The sequence below is a fragment of the Meleagris gallopavo genome, chromosome Z (assembly GCF_905368555.1).
Source record: "Meleagris gallopavo chromosome Z, MGAL_WU_HG_1.1, whole genome shotgun sequence".
Taxonomy (NCBI): Eukaryota; Metazoa; Chordata; class Aves; order Galliformes; family Phasianidae; genus Meleagris; species Meleagris gallopavo.
Genome location: NC_139435.1, coordinates 7892870 through 7915145, shown reverse-complemented (window position 1 = coordinate 7915145; position 22276 = coordinate 7892870). Strand labels below are relative to the sequence as shown.

The following is a 22276-nucleotide window of genomic DNA, read 5'->3' as shown; positions in this document are numbered from 1 at the left end:
ACTTAGCGCGAAGGGACCCACTGGGGACACAGCCACTGCAGAGGCTGCGGGAGGTCTGCGCACGGGGAATGGGCGCTGATGTCCCTGCGCTGCCTACTGCACTGAGAGCTGATAGCTCGTCTCACTGTGATCGCCTTTGCAAACACCCCCCCTAGAGCCAGGCGAGTCCAGATCACGTCTGGAGCAGAAATATTTCCTAGGGTTTTCCGTTCCTCTGAGCCCCCCGCCTGCGGGAATGGAGCAGTTTGCTGCACAGTCGTTCAGTTCTCACTGAAACAAACCCCTCATTCCGCATCCGGCAGAAAGAAAATGCAGAAATAATCTCCTTGCCCAGCGCAGGACTCTGCTTTAAGCCCAGCATTCCTCTGCATCATTGGGGAGCAGCTCCATCTGCCGAGCCAGTCCGGGCTGGGAGCCGCAGGGATCTTCTCCGGAACGGTCGTTGCCGGGCAGTCCCAGGTTTGAGGAAATACTGGGAGCTCTGGAGGTGCCCGGTAGGGAAGGGAAATGTTCCCAGCCACTCTGAGAGGGTCGGTGCGCTGAGCTGGCACCAGGTAGAGGAATAAGCCAGGAGCTGGCTCTGGTCAGGATTTCCCACCATCCAGACCTAGGCTCCGTGGAGGCTCTGTTTGGAGGGGAAGCCCTGCCTGCTCTCCTTGAAGCAAAACAGCTTGTAGGCTCTCACTTCTGGTTGCTATTTTCCTGTAACAATGAGCCAGAGACTCCAATGCTCCATAGAATCATAGAATAGAATCCTAGAATCACAGAATAAGTTCAGTTAGTAGGGACTATAGAAGGTCATCTGGATCGATTCCCCCACAAGGAGGAAGGATGCCTACAGCTCCATCAGGTGCTCAGAGCCCCTCCAGCCTGACCTTGAGTGTCTCCAGGAACAGGTATCCACCATTTGTGTGGGCAACCTGTTCTGATGCCTCACCACCTTGATCATAAAAGCCTTTTTTCTTACATCCAGCCTAATTCTCCCCTCTTTTAGTTTGAAACCATTTCCTCTTGTCCTGTCACAGCAGACCCTGCAGAAGAGCCTGTCCCCATCTTTCTTACAGCCCCACGTAGATACAGACAGGCCGCCCCCAGGTCTCCCTCAGCCTTCTCTTGTCCAGGCTGCACAGCCCCAGCTCTCTCAGCCTGTCCTCGTAGGGAGCTGCTCCATCCCTGATCCTTTGTGCGGCCCTCCTCTGGACGCTCTCCAACAGGCCCCCGTCTCTGCTGTGCTGAGCACTCCGCCTGTGGACGCAGCGCTCCAGGTGAGGGGTAGGATCCCCTCCCTCGCCCTGCTGGCTGCACACTGCTCAGCCTGTCCAGGTCTCTGGATGGCATCCCGTCCCTCAGCTGTGTCGACTGCACCACACAGCTGGGTGTCATCTGCAAACTGCTCAGGATGCACTCCATCCCACTGTCATTGATGATGACATCAAAGAGCATCAGTCCCAGAACTGAACCCTGAGGGACAGCACCTGTCACTCATCTCTAACTGCACATGGATCCATTGACAACCACTCTTCGGGTATAAACTTATGGGAAAGTATCTTCTGCCTTCTGCGTTCTTGGAGACCTAGAATTTTTGTGGTGGATTTTTCCTATACATAAGACACCAAAAACTTCCCAGTGATCAAGGCTTCACAACCATGATGTCCAGCTCCCTTGGTTTGCTTTGATAATCACAGAATCATAGAATGCCTCAAATAATCTAGTTCCACCCCCAGAACATTTATCCAAGCTGAATCACAGCAATGAAAGACCACCTCCGAAGTGGCTGTAGATGGAGGGATGGATCATGTTTAGCATCAGGCAACAGACCAAAGGATGTGACAGGGGCACTGCCACAAAGTTTTGCCTGATCACATGCAAGAGACTTCCCTGAAACTTATCATTCACCGATTAACATTACCATGCAAAATGAAGAGGAAAATGCAACGCACTCAACAAACTGAGGATGGAGCCATGAACAAGGCTGTTCCAGGGGATGCAGGTCAGAAAGGACCAATTGGACATTGAAATGATGTGACTGGGAGCCAGCAATTATGGAACTATCCTTCTTCCATGGGAACTATCCTTCACTGTGTGGGAGAGAGCACAGCTTGAAAGTTGCTTGCTCCCTCCTAGGGAAGCTTAGGAAAAGCCATGGAAATATTATGGAAGAGATTAAGCTGTGCTGTCAGCCAGTCAATGCACTGTGGAAGAATGGGCTCTTCCACAGAGATTTCTGTATGCAAATTCTTCCCTACATGTATAAGAAATAAGGCCAAAGTGTCTGAGTTTTGTAAAAGGGTGTGTGCTTTTAAAATGCACTGGAGCAGAATGATGATGTTCTGTACACGAGGGATAAGAAAGATCTGCTTTCTGGAGACCCAAAGATCTCAGTGGCTGATGTTAAGCTGGTTTGTTTCAGTACTTCTAGGCTGACAATTTTCCTGCATGGTGTTCTGGGCTAGGATCTCCTCCACCCAGCACTGGTGGGGACAGGATGAATATCCTGTACCTCTCTATTGCCAGATAAAAGGGGATTTGCCTCTGGTTGTAGTGTTAATTTGCTTCTGTGGGTGGAGCACATATCCATCATGTGCCATGAAGGAGGATGGGGGCAGCAAGGGGAAGCTCCCACATACTTCAGTGTCTCTTGATGACAGCCAGAGTTGATGGCATCAGACCTACGGGAAGGTGAGTTGAGCTACAAGAAAAGTTACGAAGGAAGTGAGCAAAGGAAGTGAGCATGGCTTACCAGCAGATGGGAGAGGTCATTAGAAGCAAGATAACTTTCACAAAACTGAAATCTCACCCTGATGAAAAAAGATAGAGCTACTCACCCATGCCATCAAGGAAATGTAAATTAAAAAAAAAAAAAAAAAAAACCCTGAAGTGAAGTAAGGGTGATGTAAAGGTGCTGATGGAGGTGGGTATGGGCAACACTTCCCTCAAATCACCAGTGTGGCTGCAGCAAAAGCACAACAACGTTTTGGTCACACATTAGATCAGTGGTGAGGTCCCCGTCCCTGGAGGGTTCAAGAGATGTGTGGACATGACACTAAAGGATATGATTAGTGATGGAACTCAGTAGGTCATGGAGATGGTTGGACTTGATGACCTTGGTCTTTTCCAAGACCCAGGTAACTCCGTAATTCTGTGGTCTGTGAAGTTTGCAGGTGTGATCTGAGACACCACAGAGCTGAACACACCAGCACTGGACTAAAATTTGAGATGAAAATGACAGGAAAATTTAAAACCTCATTATTGTTATTTCTCAGTTTTCCTTCAACAGCCACACTGAGTCCTCACCAAATTCAGTCCAGGGGACTGATCCAGCATGGTCATAATATGTTAGAGTGCCACGTCAGGGCAAGAGAAGGACCTTCCTGGCATGGCTCGGAAAAGGCTTTCTGGGTGTTGAAAAGCAACAGTGATTCAGTGGGCTGGGAGAACAGAAAGCGTGGTAATGCAGTGGAATGGGCTGCCCAGAGAGCTGGTAGAGTCACTGTCTCTGGAGGTGTTCAAGAAACATGGAGATGTCACACTGAGGGATGTGGTTAGTGGGCATGCTGAGGATGGGCTGACACATGGACTAGATGATCTCAGAGGTCTTTTCCAACCTTAATGATTCTATAATTCTATGAACTGTAGGATTAGGTAGATCAGAGACAGACTTTTTGATGCTGGGCACAACACAGCCTCTCCATGTCCCCATTTCCTTCATGTAAAATGGACCAAAGACCCAGGAGGAGAAAAGCAGGTGAAGTACCGGTTCCATAGGAAGGAATGATAGCATGATTAGCCGTAGAAGAGCACAGCAACCTCTGCACCAGGATATTTACGGAAACATTCTACACCTGCCTGCAGTGCACCTCCATTCCGGAGAAGGAAAACAAGGTCCTGCCTCTGCTCCTCTGCAAAGGGACTCTCTCAGTGAGTGCAACAGAGCATTCACATTTTATATCTTAGAACAAAGCAGTAATGTGGAAAAAAAGTTAACATATGTGCTTTTAAAAATTAAAAACACCGGTGTTCAGTGCAACTTGGTGCATTGCCCAGGGAAGTCCTACAACCGCAGTTCTGCAGCATTTTCCGTGAGTGCAGCACAATGGTCAGGCAGGAGTGGCTCCGGGAACTCCTGGTCTCATGGGCAGAGCGGGGAGATTCGATCCTGATGCCATCCAGCGCGGGAGCCAAAAGGAGAAATGGAGTGTCTTTGTACGAGAGGCACCTCTGCATTTAATGATGATGCAGAGGGGAACTGCTCCAGCGAGCAGGTGGGACAGGGAAGCACAGCGAGGAGGGGGCTGGTAGAGAGCATCTCTCTGACAAAGCTTCCCCGGCTGCTGTTTCACCCAACTGCTGCTGCTCGGAGAGCAACGTGGAACTTTCCCGCAGCTCGGAGCTCAAACTGACGCACGCAGAAAACCTGAAGAGCCGACGACCCCTTGACAGCGCCCGCCCCAGCCGAGCACGGTTTGGGCATCCCACGCCCCTCCACGCTTTGCCTTCTCCTCCCGGGCGAGCCTTGCATCCTGCTCGGGCCCAGCCCCGCGGGGCAGCCCGCCAGGCTCCTTAGCATGCGGCTGCTGTTGCCGAGGAGCAGCGAGAAGCCGTGGTCGGCGGCTATTCCGCGTCGGTGCGGCGTGCCCTCCAGTCCGGCTCGCCATAGGATTTCTCCTACGGGATAACGCCCAGCGGGACCTCGTCCCAGCGCCGACGCTTCGCTGATAAGCGTCCTGCCAAGGCGCTAGGACAAAAGAGGAGATTTCTCCTCCTGGCAGGCTTTTTCTGCCTTGAATGACAGAGAGGGCTCCCGAGGCTCCTTCCCCCGTCCGAGTTGGGACACAATGGAGCTTTTCAGGCTGAGTCTGAGTTGCATTTGCCTCCTGCCTTGGCTTGAGGGTAAGTTTCTCTTCCTTCGGGGTAGCCAGAAAAGGGAGATGTGAAGCACCTCCCGGAGCTTAACCCAGTTTCCTGCTGAAATGCTTTGCCTGCAAAGCTCTAAGCCCGCCGGCTGTAAAAGAAGTGCCTGCAAGTGCATTTCAAATTTAAATAGGGTTAAACACAAGTGTTTAAGAGGACTGCTCATGCAGGGCACTACAGCATCATATTGGCCACTTTTAACAGCAAGTCGGCCAAACTGCAGTGAATTAATCCCTGGGTGCTGGTTTTCTTGTCATGTCCTGGTGTCAGATAGTGGAAAAGGGGACAGGACCCTGTGGAGCTGGTCCTGCTGCATGGTGGTCGGTGGTCAGCAGAATGTGCTGAGGACCCTGTGCCACTCAGCATGGCACAGATCATGCTGTGTTCCAGTGGGTGACTGCCTACTGCCAAGGTCACTGAAATACAGCATCCTGCAGGCATGGGAGGATTTGGGAGCCAAGCAGCCTGGGGCTTGGGGAGAGGAGGGAAGAAGGAGCCTTGGCAAGCAGCATCCTGCAGAGCCAGAGAGATGTTTCTCAGGAACAAGCCCTCCAGCTGGCCCACCTGTCATGGGCAGCAGGCAGCAAAGTCCCAGAAATAATAAATAATTCTGTTTTTATTTTGTTGTTCTGCCTGAGGATGCAGGTTATTGAAAGTTCTTCACCGAAATGAATCCCTCAAGTGTTTCAGGACTCATTCAGCCCCTGAATGCAAGGACAAGAGACCTGTGGTTTTACAAGCTGCATGCTCAGAGATTTTCAGGCTCCCTGGACAACAATTTTGCCTCTGCAGCTGGGATTTTTATTCCCTAAAGACAAACCTCAGACTCCTCAGTGATTTTTTTGCACCCTAAACTCTCAGTTAAATTAAATCCAGCAATTTCCATCTCTTCTTTTTAAGTCCCAGACGGAATGCATGCATTTTGTTGTGCCAATGGGCAGTGTGGTCAGGGCAGGAACAGGAGATGTTGGGATGTCAGGACTGCAGGAAAGCTGTAGGGATTTTGTCTTTCTCTTTGCTCCAGCAGAGATCTTGCCCGGTGCTGGGAGACAGTGGTGCTTTGCTGCTGTCCAACAGGAGCTCCATAGCTATTTTATTGGTAAATTGAGGAGGATCAGAGGATGTTTTCCTCCAAATTTCTGTTCTTTTACGGTGAAATGCATTTGATGTAATCGTGTGATCAGTTGCTGCATTTCAGCTAAACCACTAATAAAACCACAGGGGTTTTTCAAGAATTGAATGCATCTCTCCAATATCTGGGAATGCTCAAAACAAGCTCAGAGGGCAGAGAGCAAACGTTCTTTGTTTGGTGTGATTTTCAGTCTATCCCACCTACAGCTGCAGTCCTAAGGCACTGAGCAGGACAGAGTTTCTTGCTCTTGGCAGACTTCAGAGGTTCATTTTCCTGCTGTAAAATGGGAATCCTGGAATTGCCTAAGCTGCTGGTAGCTTTGGAAACTCCCTGCCATACGTGGGGGAGCTGAAGTGTCTTCCTGTAAAGTGAAGTCTCACAGCTCCCCAGCAGAGCACTGTCCTGTGCTTGTGAGATCAGACAGAAAGCTGCAAACAGAAAACTGCTGAAATAATGCCACATTTCACACTGATTCAAGGGAGCTGAGAGCAATGGCCACACAGATGTTTCTCCCACAACAACCCCTGGGAACCCCTCTCCCCAATTTGTGCTGCTGGCGGCTCCAATTCCACCGGTTCCTTTAAGCATCATTTGTGGAAGGGGCATAAAGACCAATAGTATCCAGTACTTCTCCCTCCCCAAACATTTTTCCAGCCTCCAACCGTTTTCTGCTCAGGGGATTTCCTCACCCCAGTGTGTTTAACTATTCACTGGCTCCCAGATTCCTCTCCTCCACCTGCATGGAATCTCTCCTATGGCAAGGATGCTGTGTGCATGGAGCCATCTCCTCCTCAATGCTGCTAGCCTTCCTCTTCTGCCTCCAGTTTCATTTGGGGCTGGTTCCTGGACAGTCAGCCCCCACCCATTCTCTCTGACCTTCCTGGATTACAAAGACCTCCTCCATATCTCCCTCTATGGACTGGTTTTCCCCACATACACGAGGCTTTTTGGCCTCACTGACTTCTGCTTCCCATCAATTACCCCTGTGTGTTTCCACACTAAAACTTTTCCTTTATTTCTATGACTGCTCTGGTGTCTTAGATACTCAGCCAAAAGTAGACCTTACACCAGTAGCAAGAGCTATGAAGACTTGTTGGTCAAACAAAAATAAAGTTTTTCCTAAGAAAACTGCAATGGTAAGGAAAAAACACAGGGCAGCGTTGTTGCTAGAAGCAACAGCTGGAAACAAGTCTTGGAGTACTGTGTTGCTGGAAAGTAATCTGAGTGCAGAACATAAAGTATTTGCAATCAGGTGCTTGCCCTGACAAGCAATTTGCCAGCTAATTACTGGCAATATCAGTAGGCTTCGTTGACTTTTCTATAAAAATGACATGACTTATGAGAGCTAATCGTTGTCTGAAGTGATGGAAATAGAGCACCATAAACCCAGAGTTGCCAGGTAGCTGCTCATTCAGCTCCAGATCTGCCTTTGCCCCATTTTACAAAAAAAAAAAAAAAAGTGAATGTAAGTCTATAGAGTAGTGATCTTAGATTTAAATAATGATAGAAATTTCCAAAACTGCCCCGTGCCCAAGAAAAGTCCAATGAATCAAAGGACAGAAGTTCTCAAAGTTCTCTTTAGAGCTGTACCGTAAGACAAGCAGGAGGAAATGTGTGGGAAAAACAATAGCAAAAATGAAATCAATGCACATGATGATCTCATAGCAACTGCACACTTCAGTTACTGGCTTGGCAATTGGGCAACATGAACATCTGAATCCTGCATGGAACTTGCAGTCCCCTATTCCTCAAACAGGCAGTGATTTGCGTCAATCTGCATTCTGCAGGAGAAATACGTGTCCTGAACCACCCTGCCAGTTCTGTACTGGTTTCTAAGAGACCACTCAGGAGAAGCACTCTTGTGGGAAGGGACTTTTTATAAGGGCACATCGTGACAAGATGAGGGGGAATGGCTTTAGACTGGAACAAATGGTAGGAAGAAATTCTTTACTGTGAGGGTGGTGAGACACTGGAACAGATTGTCCAGTGATGTTCTGGATGCTTCCTCCCTAGAGGCATTCAAGGCCAGGCTGCAGGAGGCTGTGAGCAACCTGGTCTAGCGAGAGGTATCCCTGCCTATAGAAGGGGGTAGGAGCTAGGTGATCTTAAAGGTCCCTTTCAACCCAAACCATTCTATGATTCTATGATTTGCCCCTTGTTAGTGGAGGCCCTGGAGTAGAAGACAGATCCAGAAAATAACTGGAAGTCAGGTTGGTGGATTTTCAAATTGCCATATGAAAGTTTCTTGAGGCCACAGATCACAGTTATAGTGGATGGGATGGTTTTTCTCAGCCACCACACTTTGTGGCTGAGAACAACACCTTTTGCCTGTTTAAAAGCAAAACAGGCCATCCTTTGGGAGCACCCACCTCTGCCCTCCTTACTTGGAAAATAGTCTTTTGACTGTTCAGTTCCCTTTTTATACTCCAGTTTTTGGGAGTTTCCAAAGAAAAATGGCCATGCTGTAAGTTTATCAGCCTACCAAGCTCTTGGGCCAGTCCCTAGATCATGCCTTGCTGACTGCTGTGGGTCAGCCTTTACCTATGTAAACACACAGGCTTTCAGTGGGGCTATAAGGATTTGATCAATCTGCAGATCTAAGCCAGTTATTCCAGTCTTTCCTACACAAAAACCTCACTGCCAAAAAGGAGGCATTTCTAAAGACTGGACACCTTTGGATCAACGCGATGGCTAACACCATGGCTCTCACTGCATCTAAGTTTCCTGCTTTTGACCAAATGGATCTAGGTCATCTGCTTCATTATATCTCTCTTATGACAACAAGTTATTTTTAATTTCCTCATCCCACAATCTCAGGCTGGTCTCCTGTGGTGGGATTTTGTGAAAAGGAGCTACTTCTGGGCACCATCCAAGCCTGCTCCTGCTCAGTACTTCATATTTATTCATAAGCAACTCAAGCTGCTTACTTCAGTTAAATTAAAAGCAGTGTTCCTATGAGTGATCTCACAGGGCTATGTTTTGTACCAGGCTACATCTGCAGGGGAACCTTCCAACCTTAGCTGGAGATTCCCTCTGTTTTGCCACAGTATCTTTTCATTTCTATCAAGTCCTGACCCTCAATAGGAGATGGAAACAAATAACATTGGAACAGCTTCCTCCTGTTCAGAAAAGACATTAAGCTGTGCTTTTGCTCATGGCAGGATATGATAGCTTCAGGCATCTCAGCAAATTGCTGCTGTTGCTATGATTAAATCCATGAAAGTCTCTTCAATCCTCATCCGCCAACTTTCTGGACTGCCTGGTTTTGCAGATGTGTTACAATGAGTCCGTAGGAATGTCTGAATTTAAGATTAGTCCTGAAATTGAATCCCAGTCAAGAGTCTGGATAGAAAAGTGTGGTGGCTGTGCATTACCATTGTCAGACTCTGGAACAGGTACTAGCAATGAGGTTACATACTGTGCTTGCATGAAGGAAGAGGGTTAGATATCAGTATGGGATAGGGCCTGGTGTTGTCCCCATAGCCACAATGATGTTTGAGAAACTAAAGTTGTCTTTCTTTGCATTCTTTGGTTATTTTCCCTTCTTCTGGGCTCTGAGAGGAGCCAGAAGCTCTTATAGAAGTGTTTTGAGTGAGGACAGAGATGGAAATTGCTGGCAGAGCAAATTTAGAGGATGGGATTCTTCTAAACCCTTATCCTCCCAATGCTCCAACACCATGGAGGGACCCTAATCCTGGGAGAGATGATATTTAGGGTGAGTTAAGCAAGAAGGCAAACATTGGTAAGATATATAAGACCAATGTGGGCCAGCCTGTGCTGCTGAATGCTCCATAGCTGTGTGACCTCATTCAGTTTTAGACAGTAGAGCCAGAACTCACCTGAGCAGGTAATGCTCTGGCTTGCCCCACCATTACTCAGGCTGCAGCACTGCTGCTGCAATGTTCCCAGGCTGCAGTGCATGTATAAGTGCTGCGCTCAGTATGGGTAGAAGCAGCAGCCTGAAAACATTTCTCTGAGCTGTGCTTGCTGCTGCCTGGGTGACTTGGGGCAACCCACTGCTGTGGTGGTACCCATGAAGACATGGGAGCTCTCCTGAGCGGTGGGGGTTCACACAAAGCAACTTTTACAGCAGATGCTGCAGCCACACAGATGGCTGCGTGCCTTCCAGGACAGGTAGAGGCAGGAGAAGGTGGATTCCTCACAGTGATTTCACAGTCATTTCCTCCTCAGAAAAAAAAAAAAGAACCAGCAACTTGGCAAGAGAAATTAAGCTAACTGAGGCATATTGTAAGAGTTAGTATCCTGAACTGGGGAAGGCAAAAGAAGTTAATGTCGGTTCTGTATCTCCAGGCTCCTTGCTCACCTGCAGCCTTTTGGAAATCTGCACTCACTCTGTTCTGACTTATCCTCTGCTTCTGCAATCCCAAACAATGTCCTAAATGGCTTTGATCGAACACTGCTAAGAAAGAGTAGACACTTTCCCAGCAACGCTGGGGCTACAGGTAACCACGGCCCTCCCAACAGCATTACCGTAATTAGGAATGTTGCATGGATTTTGCTGTTGGTCATGTAAGGAACAGCATGTCCCAAGAGTGGTTATGTCACAGAGAGGCAGGGGACTGCATTGGCTTGTTTATCTTTTTTGTGACCAGACGGAGTGGCAGTGACATAGGATGAACAAGCTGGCATCGAGTGCTAGAAATTGTTTGTTTTGTTCCTAAAAATATAAAGAGGCCAAAATGTTCAAGCATGAGCAGATCAAAGCAGGCATCTATTCCAGTCCCTTGGATAAGGCTGGCATTTTCCATAGAAGCTGAGCTCACATCCTCAAGGTGTAAGCTGGCTACCATAGTCTGCATGCTCCAAGTTAACATTTAACATGGTAGGACAGACGGCCTCATTTGCAGCGCTTCAGGGCCTCACAGTTTTGGTGGAAAAAAATCATTTTCTTCCTGACTTAGAAGTCTCAGTGTCTGATATGTATCCCAAGGTAAACGTGTTTTTTCTGATTTCTTGTGCATTGCTTATGACCTGTGGGGTCACAACGACTGTTGCCAATTACCTTTAGCTCACCATCAGTGTCCTTCAGATATCAAAGTGTCAACCTCAGGAAAGCAATAATGTACTGTTGGCAGATGGTGAACCCAAACAATCTACACAGGCTCTCATCTTGATAGGGATCACATAAATCAAAGAATCACCTTGTTTGGAAAAAACTTTCAAGTTCATAAAGTCCAACAGGGTCACACGGAAAATTCTGTTTTTGTGAAGCCAGCTTTACAAGATCCATATCATGAGAAACAACACCATCAGTAGTAAAGATACTCAGACCACATACATTACTGAGGAAATGTAAAAATCTCAAAGAAAGCACATTGGTTGCAGTGCTGAGCTTCCCTAGCTTTCATGTATTTCCTTGGCAGACATGCTGTCTTGGATATTTAGTGGAATGAGTCTTTGAAAACTGAACGGGGGTTGGTCTCAATGATCTCTAGAGGTCCCTTCCAACCCCTACAATTCTGTGATTCTGTGAAATCTGCATAAAACTGAGCTGGTAGAAAAAAGCAGCTCGAAAGGGCAAGAGCATGGTAGGTAATATGGGGCAGGATGATGATGTCCTAAGGAGGAATGTACACTGCCAGTGACTGTTCACAGGGAAAAAAGATAAATCTGAGCAAATGACAGGCTCTGGTGCACTGAACAAAACAGAATACAATATTTTTAAAGCCTCAAAGGGCTATGCAAACTGTTCCTTAAAGCAGCCTCAGCACCAAAGGACTGGGTTATGACAATTATGTCAGACTTGAGAAGGATCCTTGCACAGCTTGGACAACAGAGGTCACCGGATTTAATTTTGGAATCAGATAAATCAGGAGGAGCAACAAACAATTTGTGGTCAGGCAGACAAGTATGAGTAAAGCCAATACAGATCTTGTAGTGGGATCATATCAGTGACGGCATCAGTGGCTCAGAAATGGTGAGCTGATCTGGACCTTGCACTTGTATTTGCAAAAGGGTTTGAGAAAGATTCTTCTGCTAAGAACCTCAAAAACTCTGTTCTTACAGAGTAATGAGAGATTTCACCCATGGTCTGGTAACTGGTTAAAGGCAAGGAACAAAGAGGCAGAATAAGTTGAAAACGATCACAGCAGAGTGAGGTATCTGCAGGCTCTGACAAAGATCAATGGCACAGTGATCTTGGGAAATGGGGTGAATAATGAAGTAATAAATTTTGCTGATGGCACAAAATTACTCAGAATAAGCTAAAGTGAGGCTGGCTGTGTGGAGTAGCAGAAGAAGCTCATGATACTGATTGAGCAATAAAATGGTTATTGAACATTAGTGTGGAAAAACATGGTGTAATGTACGTGGGAAAAATAATTTTAATCATAGATACCCAGAAATGCTCTCCTAGCTAGCTCATTCAGCTTGGGAAGGAAGCACTGGAGAGCTTGCAGATATCTCTCTTGCATGCTCTCTTTACTTGCCTGATTTTTACTCTCTTCCCCTACAAGCAAATGCTGATGCTCAGTGTTGGAGACAGGATGAGGTGCCCAGAAAATATTTTATCTGACCCATTAGGTTCTCACGTTCTTCTGTTACATTTTTATGTAGCTCTCAGTTCATCACTTCTGAAATTAATTTCTCTCAATTAAAATGAAGCAAAGTGTTTCTGAGAATCCTGCATTTCAGCTCCTAAAAATAAACAGATGGATGGCAGGAGGGGTGGGCAGGGGATTGTATTCATCCCTTTGGATTTTCTGAAGATTAGGGGAGATTAATTGAGACATTTTGGTAAATGAGACATTTCTCCTGCCATTGGAAGCTAGCAGTAACCTGTCTTTGAGGCAGAAATTCAAGCCTAAGGCACACTGAATGTTTTTATCCAGCCCTCACTGAGAAATAAGGAGGACTGGACTCATGTGCTACCCGAAGATCTCCCAGAATGTAACTGCCATTTAGGAACCTGCTCTTGGCATCTTGGAACCTGCCTGGATTGGTGACTATCTCAGGACCACAGAACTGTATTTGCCAGCATGGACACATCCAGCTTTCTCCCAGAGTAGGTGCAGGAGTTGTTCCGCAATTTCTACCTGCCTCTCCCCATGCATTCAGACCTGACCAAACAGCCCAAGGCTGTTTTTGATTTAGCAGCCTACTGACACTATTAATCTAGCAGACCCTTAGAATTTCCTGAAAGAAAACATGAGAGTTCTTTTAAGCTATTGTTCCTATTCTTGGTATTGTGTACCAGCTCCTGTTTACATTTCATTATTTTTTTTCAAGTACTGAGCCAAATACATGCTGCCAAAGAAAAGCATTGTTCCTTGCCTTGTGAGGGGAAATTCTGCAGAAATAGATGTTTAGATAAATATCAGTCTTCTTGTCTATTACCATTTTTCAGTCTCCTCTTTATACTCAGTAGTGTATGTTGACAGGATCTTAAATCTGTCATTCCTGGGGATGCATTAAAAATGTCACTGCAGAAGGTGAAAGTTGCTACTTGTTAAGTGTAATTAAGCCTAAAATATCTCTGAGAATGTGGAACCTGAACTACTTCTTTCACTCCCTCAATCTGCAATTTAGGCATAAAATACAAAACAGGAAGGAGCTACATCTGTGTCAGCAACATATGGTTTTGCATTTAACATTTTGCTCAGGATGTTCACAGGCCACACCTGCTGATTTTTTACTGAAAGTAGATATAATTGTCCAGCTAACAGGATGACATCCATCCCAAATCACCAAAAATGCTGAGACCCATTGCTACTAACTGCAAGAAGCAACTATAGAAATTGTTTCAAATGGCATGCTGTGGGACAGCAGCAACATCTCTTACAGAGGGACCTTTAAAAGTAGTAAATTCATGTCTGGGGAGTGCAGACCAATGCCAGGTGTACTAATCCAAGTTTAGTTTGATATTTATTCTGAGTTGTGTCATCCAAGTACTTGCAGACTTCTAACAGGGTATGGTTGTATCCTAATGTTCCTGTAATAGCACAAGAAGACACTTAATGGAGCGATAGCCTAAGTGGCCTAATTGGCCCCAAATGGATAGCATTCAGGGGTTCAAGGGTTTCAATTGCTCTTTTTTATATGAAAAAATAGAATTAGAAAAGTGTAAAAAAAAAATCCAAACCATCTAATTATTTTGGAGGAAGAGAAAGATGGGTACCTTTTTCAAGCTATAATCAGTTCAAATACAAATTAAATATGTAGAGACAGATATTTCATGAAAGCACCATTTCCCAAGGACAGCGCGCTTTTTTCCCGTTAGTTACATGGGAATTAGATACACAGCACTGTCATTTCTTCCCTCCAGTATTGCTCCTCACTTTTTGTGCACTCTGAATTTTAAAGAAATGTCATTCTGAGGAATCAGGAGGCCAGGTGAATGGTTTATGTAACCAAGCCCAGTCAGAAAAGATCCGGTGGGTTATATCTCCCTTCCCCAGGGCTTTTACAGTGCTTGGTGCTCAGGTGATGTGTTTGCCTTGGAGATGTACCATATTAAACCGTGCTCTGGTTGTACTGCAGTAGCAGAGGGGCAAGGCTTCCTCATCAGAAACATCCGTCTGGAAAAATGCATCCATGTGTCCCACCGCGAGGCTGACGGCATCGGCCTGGCTGAGTGCATGCCACACTCCCAGCAGCAGTGGTGGAGCTGGGACCCGGCCAGCGGGACCATCACCAGCCTGCAGACCAAGCAGTGCTTGTCAGCCCACAAGACACGGGAGTATGGCCTGGCCAAGATGGAGCCCTGCAGAAACAGGGAACACCAAGTGTGGGCCTGCAGCAAGAAGGGGCACTTGACTCTGCAAAGCTTGGGCTTCCACCTCAGCACCAAGGATGGAGGCCACAAGGTCTTCGTCTCAAGGAAGAAGGACAAATTCAGCAGGTGGAAGACTTTGGAGGATGAAACCATCTGTGCTGCTGCCCAGAGAGCTGCTCTGAGACCTGCTGAATCAATGCGGGGAGTTGTAGACACACGGGTGTGGATATATGAAAGTAAGATGAGGTAGAGTTAGTTAGCTGTTAGTTTCTAACAGCTAACGGCTAACTTTGGGCATCATCCAGGTCACCTAACACCAGGCTTTCATCCTTCATTCTAATCCATGATCACATCAGCCTCATCTGCAGACATACCAAACAACCCACAGTCAGCCCTGCTGCTTTCTGGGAGCTGCTGCTCAGTGCTTCCAGAAAGCACACAGTGCCTTGCAGGACGAGGCCTCTAAATGTCAGCTGCCACTATGGTGATGGCCAGAAGACAGGTATTTTGGAAATTTCGCCTGAATCAGTGAAGAATAGCTGGGCACAGCTATTGCACCCGGGTGTGGCTGTCACCATTTCTCAGATGGCTAGTGAAGCCCACTGCAGACCACTATAATTGGACCATAATTCATCATCCAGTTTGATTCCCCATTTCCTTTAATTCACCTGCAAGGGAGGGTGTTTTCAGGTCTTCTTTTATGCTGTTGTGTCCAGAATCGAGACCTGAAAAATCACACTAAGTTTCTCCTCTCCTCTCCCTTCTTCCACTCCAGGGACTTAAATACAGACAGTGTTTGTAATGATTTTTCTGTGTTTGTTCATTGTAGGTGACAAGATTCCCAGTCTTGCTCTAGGGAAATTAGTTCCCTCATAGGAAGATTTCATGGCCTCAGATTTTCAGCATTGCAGAAATGAATGAAGAAAAAATATGATTTTATTTATTTATTTTTTTTTTGGTGTAGTAAGCAAATGGATTAAGAGTATAAGCTTATGACGCAAAGAAGTTATATCTAATTGGAAACAGAAGAAAATATGAGAGCTTTTACAGCTGTCATGTAGACAAGATGGTCTTTTAACTGAGGTTTTTAAAAAGCCTACAAAGTCAACGTGTAATTATCACAGATCAGTAGGCACAAGCATTAGTGTTTGTTTAGGATGAAGATAAATACAGCAAATAAAAATTAAATACTATAATAGGCAAGCTAAATATAGGCCAGGACATGTGTACGACATTTAAGATATGGGAAAAAGGCATGTGAAAAAGCATTTGCATTCCCTGAGGCAATGTTCCTGGCAGTCCAGGGCTGCCTCAGAGCCAGGCTCCCCAAATAAGGCTGCAAGGGTAAACACAGGACAGGCTTTAAATCAGGTTGCACTAGTGTGCCCTGTGCAAACTGACAGTTTTCTTACCAGCCCCACGGCAGGGCTGGCTTTCTTGCCACATGGATCAGTGCAGGAGAGCATCTTGCTGCCACAAGATTTTCCACAACCTCCCCTCTGGCAGTAGCTGCTATCCCACACTCTACCTCTGCTGTAAGCCTGTCAAGGCAAAAAATGCTGATGAGATTTCAGCCAGCTTGCTGCCATATAGAAACACCTGCCTTTGCTCAGAACTTGCTCTATGTCAGATCCTCTGCAGTTCTTCAGAGTCCGACTCTGGTTACTGCAGCGGTAGTGTCCGGAAAACACTGTGCAAGCCCACCTGATACATAAGCTTTTCCCCCTTCATTTGCACTCCACAACATCTAGATCAAAGCAGGGCGCTCTAGCTTCTTCAGAAGACAGTCTGCCAGCCATGACCTTCTTTTCATTCAGCCTAAAAACAATTTGGTATCTAGATTTCTCAAATAATCAGCAACATTTGACATGGTATCATGCTTATCTTACTCACTTGCAAGAGATAAGTACTGCTTTCTACCCTTTTGAGCCCATTCCTCCATCTGCTGTGTTAGTATTACCTGTAACACTTAGCTATAGTTCAGCTTGCTTTCTCCTCACAACCCTTTAACTTCTGGTGTCGCATACGTATTTTCTAGACTAATTACCTTACTCTGCACCAGAAAATAAACTCTGTTCCAGCTCTAGATTCAGTCTTTAGAAATTCATTTATTTTTTGAAACCCAAGAGAACTGAAGGCCTCTGGTATACTGCAAGAGGTGACTGCTATTGCACTGCATCCCATTTGCCTTGCAGGGTTAGGACTAACATAGCAGGGCAGCGTTCCCTTCCTTTGCTGGGCACTGAATGTATTCAGATTTCTGTACAAAAAGTGAATTACAACGACATGCATCTTTGCTTTATTTCCTACCAAGGTAAAACCATCGATTCATCAAAGACTGATGCCATGGAGAGGGAATCTTCTGTGGGCTTCACTGACCCACCTCTGGTGAATAAATTGAACAGCACAATGGTTTCTGTGAAGACTAAACAGGCATACCTCCCAGAACACGAGGGTGAGCACTTTCCTCTTCTGAATGCATATACAAGAACAGCAGGAGGAGAAATCTGGGCAACATCTAGCAATTACTCAAGCTTTTTTTTCTCAATAGTGCTAAGAACCTTGGTATTTCTGAAGAACTTCCATGTATACTCCTGAGAGATTCAAGACTTTACTCTCACAAGGCACACTGAGATGTTTGCCTTGACAAGTGGTTTAGTGTATGGCCATAACCTTAGTCTGAAGGCACAGCCATAGGATGTGCTAGGAGCAAAGATATCTATGATCAGGTACATACATTAAACCATCTCCTCTAACAACTGGAGCAAGACACAGGGAAGCACTGAGGAACAAGCCTTTTATCCCTTTCTAGCTCCGTACAAGTGGCTACAGTTCAGCTCAGGAAGAAACCAGAGCTTCCTTCGGTCCAACAATGGAAACCACTAATCTGTGCCTTTCTGCTTCTTTCCCCAGATGTGTCGTACAATCACTCTAAAAAGCATCATGGAAATCGAGGGAAAACCACTGGGGCTAGGCTTGCAGGTAGGTCCAGAGATCAGCACAGGACAGTGAACAGCTGGATAGAGGCTCATCAGTGCCACTGACTTTCTTATCCGCTGCAGTTACATGATGCTGGATCCTGGATGTTTAGTAGGGAACAGGAACCCCGAACAACTTACCAGAAAAGCGCCTCTGAAAGATCAAGCAAATCTCCCCAGAAATAAGTGAAAACATACAAATATTTTATCCCAGTTCACCATGAGAAATTCAGATACGCACTAACATGAGTGCCTTTCCTCAGCCTTTTTTATTTTATGTCAGAGAGCTGCAGAACAGGGAAGTATGAACGGCTGTCATCTTCCAGGCAAGAAATAAAATCTTTCTATGGAAATTTCAACAGTTGCAACTTAATGCAGCTGTATGGCTTTGATGTTATAAAAAAAAGCAGTTTTCCTGTTACCTGCTAGTCTGTAGGGACATTTGATGTGTTTTTGCAGTAACACTGGCTATTGTGTAAGAATGGGAATAAGCATTACATGATTGTTTCCTATTACATCCTCCCAGGCACCAATTGGAAGACGGCAATGCTAGTCCTCAGCCCCTTGGCATTCATACTGGGATTAATAATACTGACGCTCAATGTTCATTACAACAAGTAAGTTAGATTACGGTTTTTCAGTCTGTGTTGCATTTCAGAACGTGCCTGTGCTCACCCATGATGTCACTGATGATTTCTCCTCTCTACTATTCTTTTTCCTGCTCACTGTCCCATGCAAATACTGCTGTTGGCTATCTCTTCCCTATGTGTACAATATAATCCTTGAAGATTATTAAGGGAATTTGGGCATCACGGTTGCTGATTCAGTTTATGTGGAAAGGCAACAAAGTGGTAGGCAGATGCAATTACATACCCTTGCCTCTTTTACCCCAGGAAGAAGAAAATCCTCTCTGCTCTGAAGAACCCTCCAGCCAGCAGCAGCAGAGCTGACTTACGGGAGACGTCTCCCTTACGAAGATGCCCCCAGCTGTACCTCCCACCATCTCGTTCCCCTTCCTTGCGGCATGGAGAGATACTCATTGAGTGGAAAGATGGAACCGTCACTCCTCTTTTCGATAATGCCAACTATCAGGTGGACTAGCACTGAAATAACACAGCTGCTGTTTCATTGCTTGTTACTCTTCACCATTCTCACCAAGAAGAAAGCCTCCTTTCCTAGTGAACCTCCTCCCAGGCATTACCATTTTGTTTGGGAGATGTAAGAGCTGTTTTTTTTTTTCCCCTTCTTTTTCTTTAAACACAGAAATCACCCTATGAAGCACAAGGTTGAAGCAAGCAGAGCAGACTTTTGTTTAGGCACCCAATGCCTAAATGCATGGCTTTTCTATTTAACAAAGCCCAAAAATAGCAAAATGAAGCTGGCATCTTGCCAACTTCAACCATCTATTGTCTTGAATTTGTAGTTACTGAGCATATGAGAAAGTAAATCCTTGGAGACAAAGTATAATGCAAGCTTTGGTGATCTTTAAATACTTTTTAAGTTTAAACTAGCTGCCAACAGTCACAGAAGGCTGTTGATTATTTTGTCAGTGTGTGAACTTAACTAATATGCACTGTCTTCAGGACTCAAAGATGAGTCTCTTCTAGACTATCTGCCAAAATACTCCCCCCACTAAGTTAACACAGCAAGTCATTTTTCGAAGTTAAAAAACTGCACTCCATTCCTCTCTGCATCACTGCAAGAGTCCTGCTGAGTGAATATCTGTCTCTCAAAATATTTACATACTTAAGATCTACTGACCCTCATTATAGTACACATCCTCTTCCTTTACGTAGAATGACAAGTTAATGGTGCTGCTTGTTGGGGATATTATCGGGCCATTTTATACCAGATTTCCTGTAGTCACATGGAATAGCCAATGAATAGATATACTGCTCCCACTTTGAGCAGGAATAGTTTTTGTTGTTAGTGTTTCGTGTCTTTTTTTTTCTTGGAAGAAGATACTCTTCAGCTTCTGCACTTCTTGCATAATTATCTGTGACCTGTCATGCTCAATTCTGATCTTTACTCGGTCAAACTTGCAATGTCTTAGTGTGTTCCTGATATTCATGAGTTTATGCCTTCCTTCTTGCTGATCTTGTGATGTTGTAAACTGTAATCACAACTATAGATCAGGAAATATCTGGGGAAAGAATTACTAACACCAGCACATTACAAGTACAAGCTGCATCACTATATTTGTTCAGTAGTGCAAGAGAAACTTACCTCTTACTTAAACAACATTTCTCACTTTTTCCTAAGTGAAGACATGCAATTTCAGTGGAGCTTTGACTTCACAAAATCACAAAATGCTGAGGTTGGCAGGACCTCTGGCTCCACCTGGTCCAACCAGGACAAGTGGGGACACTCAGAAAAGGTTGGCCAGGACCACAACCAGGCAGCTGTTGAAGATCTCCAAGGAGGAGATCCACGACCTCTGTGGGCAATGTGTGCTAATGCTGTTACTCAATCAGCACAGAAGAGTTTCTCGATGCTCAGACAGAGGTTTCAGTTTGTGCTTGTTGCCTTTCATCCTAGCATTGGGTACAACTGAAAAAAAGCCTGACTTCATCCCCCTTGCCTGTCTCCTTTGCAGTTCTCTACAGTTTGATTTTATTTAATCTACGACAGACAGAAGTTCTCCAAGGAATTTGCCTCTGACTTTAAAAACAAAAACAAAGCAAACAAAACAAAACAAAAAAATCCACAGATCTCCAGCCTGGTGAAAAGTTAACTGCTATATTATTAAGAGCTTGGCTGGTCTCAATAAATAAATAAATAAATAAATAAATAAATAAATAAATAAATAAATAAATAAATAAAATAAAAATACAAGCAGTTCAGGATGTAAACTCACAGACATTGGTTATAGGTGTCTTCCCCAGGCAGATTATTCTCTATTTTTTTACTGGAGCATTTCCCAGATGCTTCTTGGTAAAATACTTCAGTTCTAGACATGGGCAAAGAAAGAACGCTTTCTTCACCAGCAACCAAAAAACACAAACAATATTCAGAACTGCATTCTCAGTTTCCAATACTACCCTTTAAAACAAATCCAAAGACTTTGCATACACTTTTAGGTCAAATTTCCAAATGCGTAAGCATCCTTTTACGCGCAAAAATTATGAGAATACATTCTGTACACACATTGCTCAAAATGCCCACAAGAATGCCTCACCAATTACCACATTTATATGCTTTTAAACTTTTTCTTTGCCCAATTAAGTTGCTTGAAATTCTGCCTGTGGGACACCCTGCCTTATAGCACACAGCACTTGCTAACCTCCAAAATGCTGATGCACTTAGGGAGCTACGCGCAGAACAATGTCATTAAAACACATATATGGAGTTCAACAAGTGCTGTGTTTCCCAGAGAAGCAAATCTTCACTACTGCCAAATGGGCAGAGCATATGACTTGTTAAAGATGCTCTGTAATTCATACTTAACATGCAAATCTTTCCCATAAACATGAAGGCAATCACGCAACTGTTTGCATAGTACTGATTAAATGGCAGCTTAAACAATAATGTAAAAAATAATTCTGCATAGGCATCCGACTGTTTTCTACCCCTCCACCTTGCTAGTAGTTGTTATCTTCCAGATAGTTCTCACTGGCTTACTTAGATTACTTAGATTATATGCTGAAGACCAAATTTTCCCAGATATGGGCAGGGGAGCTGAAAAATGCGGCATTTCATCATGAGAGGTCTCAAACATCACGTTTTCAGCTGTCCACCAGGAAGGACTCTGAAATAGATGATGGAGATGGACCAGGTGACAGTGGGAGACGCCTTCCACCCTCTGCTTCCATCCATTAGCTGAGCAACACACAGAGCAGTTGCACAAACCTGAGCGCTGTTCACTTTCTGCCATCACCTGAATGTAATGCTTTTACAGTGTTAACAATTGAAATAAAACTTACCTGTGAAGTGGAATAACACTAGATTTTATTTGTTTTTATACCTATGCAAAAAAGACTGCATTTTGAGAATACTTTTGTAAATCAATCCATGGGAAGGAAACAGTGATAAACATGACATTACTGCTACAGGTGCCAAAGGATGAGCACCACATACCTGGGGAATATTACAACACTAAACTGCAGCACAGTTTTCAGCCCAGTCATGCTTGCACATCTGGTACTGAAGGTCTTCACCAGGGCTAATATAATGCCAATTACCATCTTCCCTCCTGAAGCAAATAGGAAAACAGAATAGAAGCAAAACCCCCTTTCTCATACACTCGCTTGCTTTGTAAAGCAGTAAGGTGCAAGTGTTTAGGCAGCAAAAACTACAGAAGACAAAGGGAAGGAGGGACTTTTTTTTTGGGGGGGGGGGGGGGGGTGCAAGGGGGAGTTATCTGGGATTCAGAAACCTTGCTTTCTTTCACAATAATTTAATAATGCTATCATTCTTTTTTGGTATTACCGTACCAAAACACCCAAAAGATTATGAGTCATTACTAACAGAACATCAGTGATCATACAAAGTGCTAGCGTGTCAAAGACAAAAGAGAGATTC

The 22276-nt window shown here is 45.0% G+C and overlaps 2 protein-coding genes across 3 annotated transcripts in view; one reads left to right on the top strand and one right to left on the bottom strand.

The window, feature by feature from the left end:
* Positions 1–135, bottom strand: part of LOC104917200 (alpha-galactosidase MYORG-like) — a 6042-nt gene extending 5907 nt beyond the window's left edge. For both annotated transcript variants that reach the window (XM_085213859.1, XM_085213865.1), the window contains exon 1: positions 1–135. This exon is cut by the window's left edge and continues 97 nt beyond it. The gene's annotated coding sequence lies outside the window, so the exon portion shown is untranslated.
* A 2734-nt stretch (positions 136–2869) lies between these two features.
* Positions 2870–21694, top strand: LOC104917199 (uncharacterized). Its single transcript, XM_010728360.4, has 6 exons — positions 2870–4890; positions 14543–15013; positions 17092–17232; positions 17691–17759; positions 18282–18372; positions 18649–21694. Exons 1-6 carry the CDS (start codon positions 4836–4838, stop codon positions 18854–18856), a joined length of 1035 nt encoding a protein of 344 aa, XP_010726662.1. The 5' UTR covers positions 2870–4835; the 3' UTR covers positions 18857–21694.
* Positions 21695–22276: the final 582 nt, after the last annotated feature.

What these genes read in the sequence shown, in the direction of transcription:
- LOC104917199 (XM_010728360.4), top strand. Translation starts at nt 4,836, where the DNA reads ATGGAGCTTTTCAGGCTGAGTCTGAGTTGCATTTGCCTCCTGCCTTGG. An exon ending in CCTCCTGCCTTGGCTTGAGG is followed by an intron (nt 4,891 to 14,542) that starts GTAAGTTTCTCT and finishes GTTGTACTGCAG; the next exon opens with TAGCAGAGGGGCAAGGCTTC. An exon ending in CTCAATGTTCATTACAACAA is followed by an intron (nt 18,373 to 18,648) that starts GTAAGTTAGATT and finishes CTTTTACCCCAG; the next exon opens with GAAGAAGAAAATCCTCTCTG.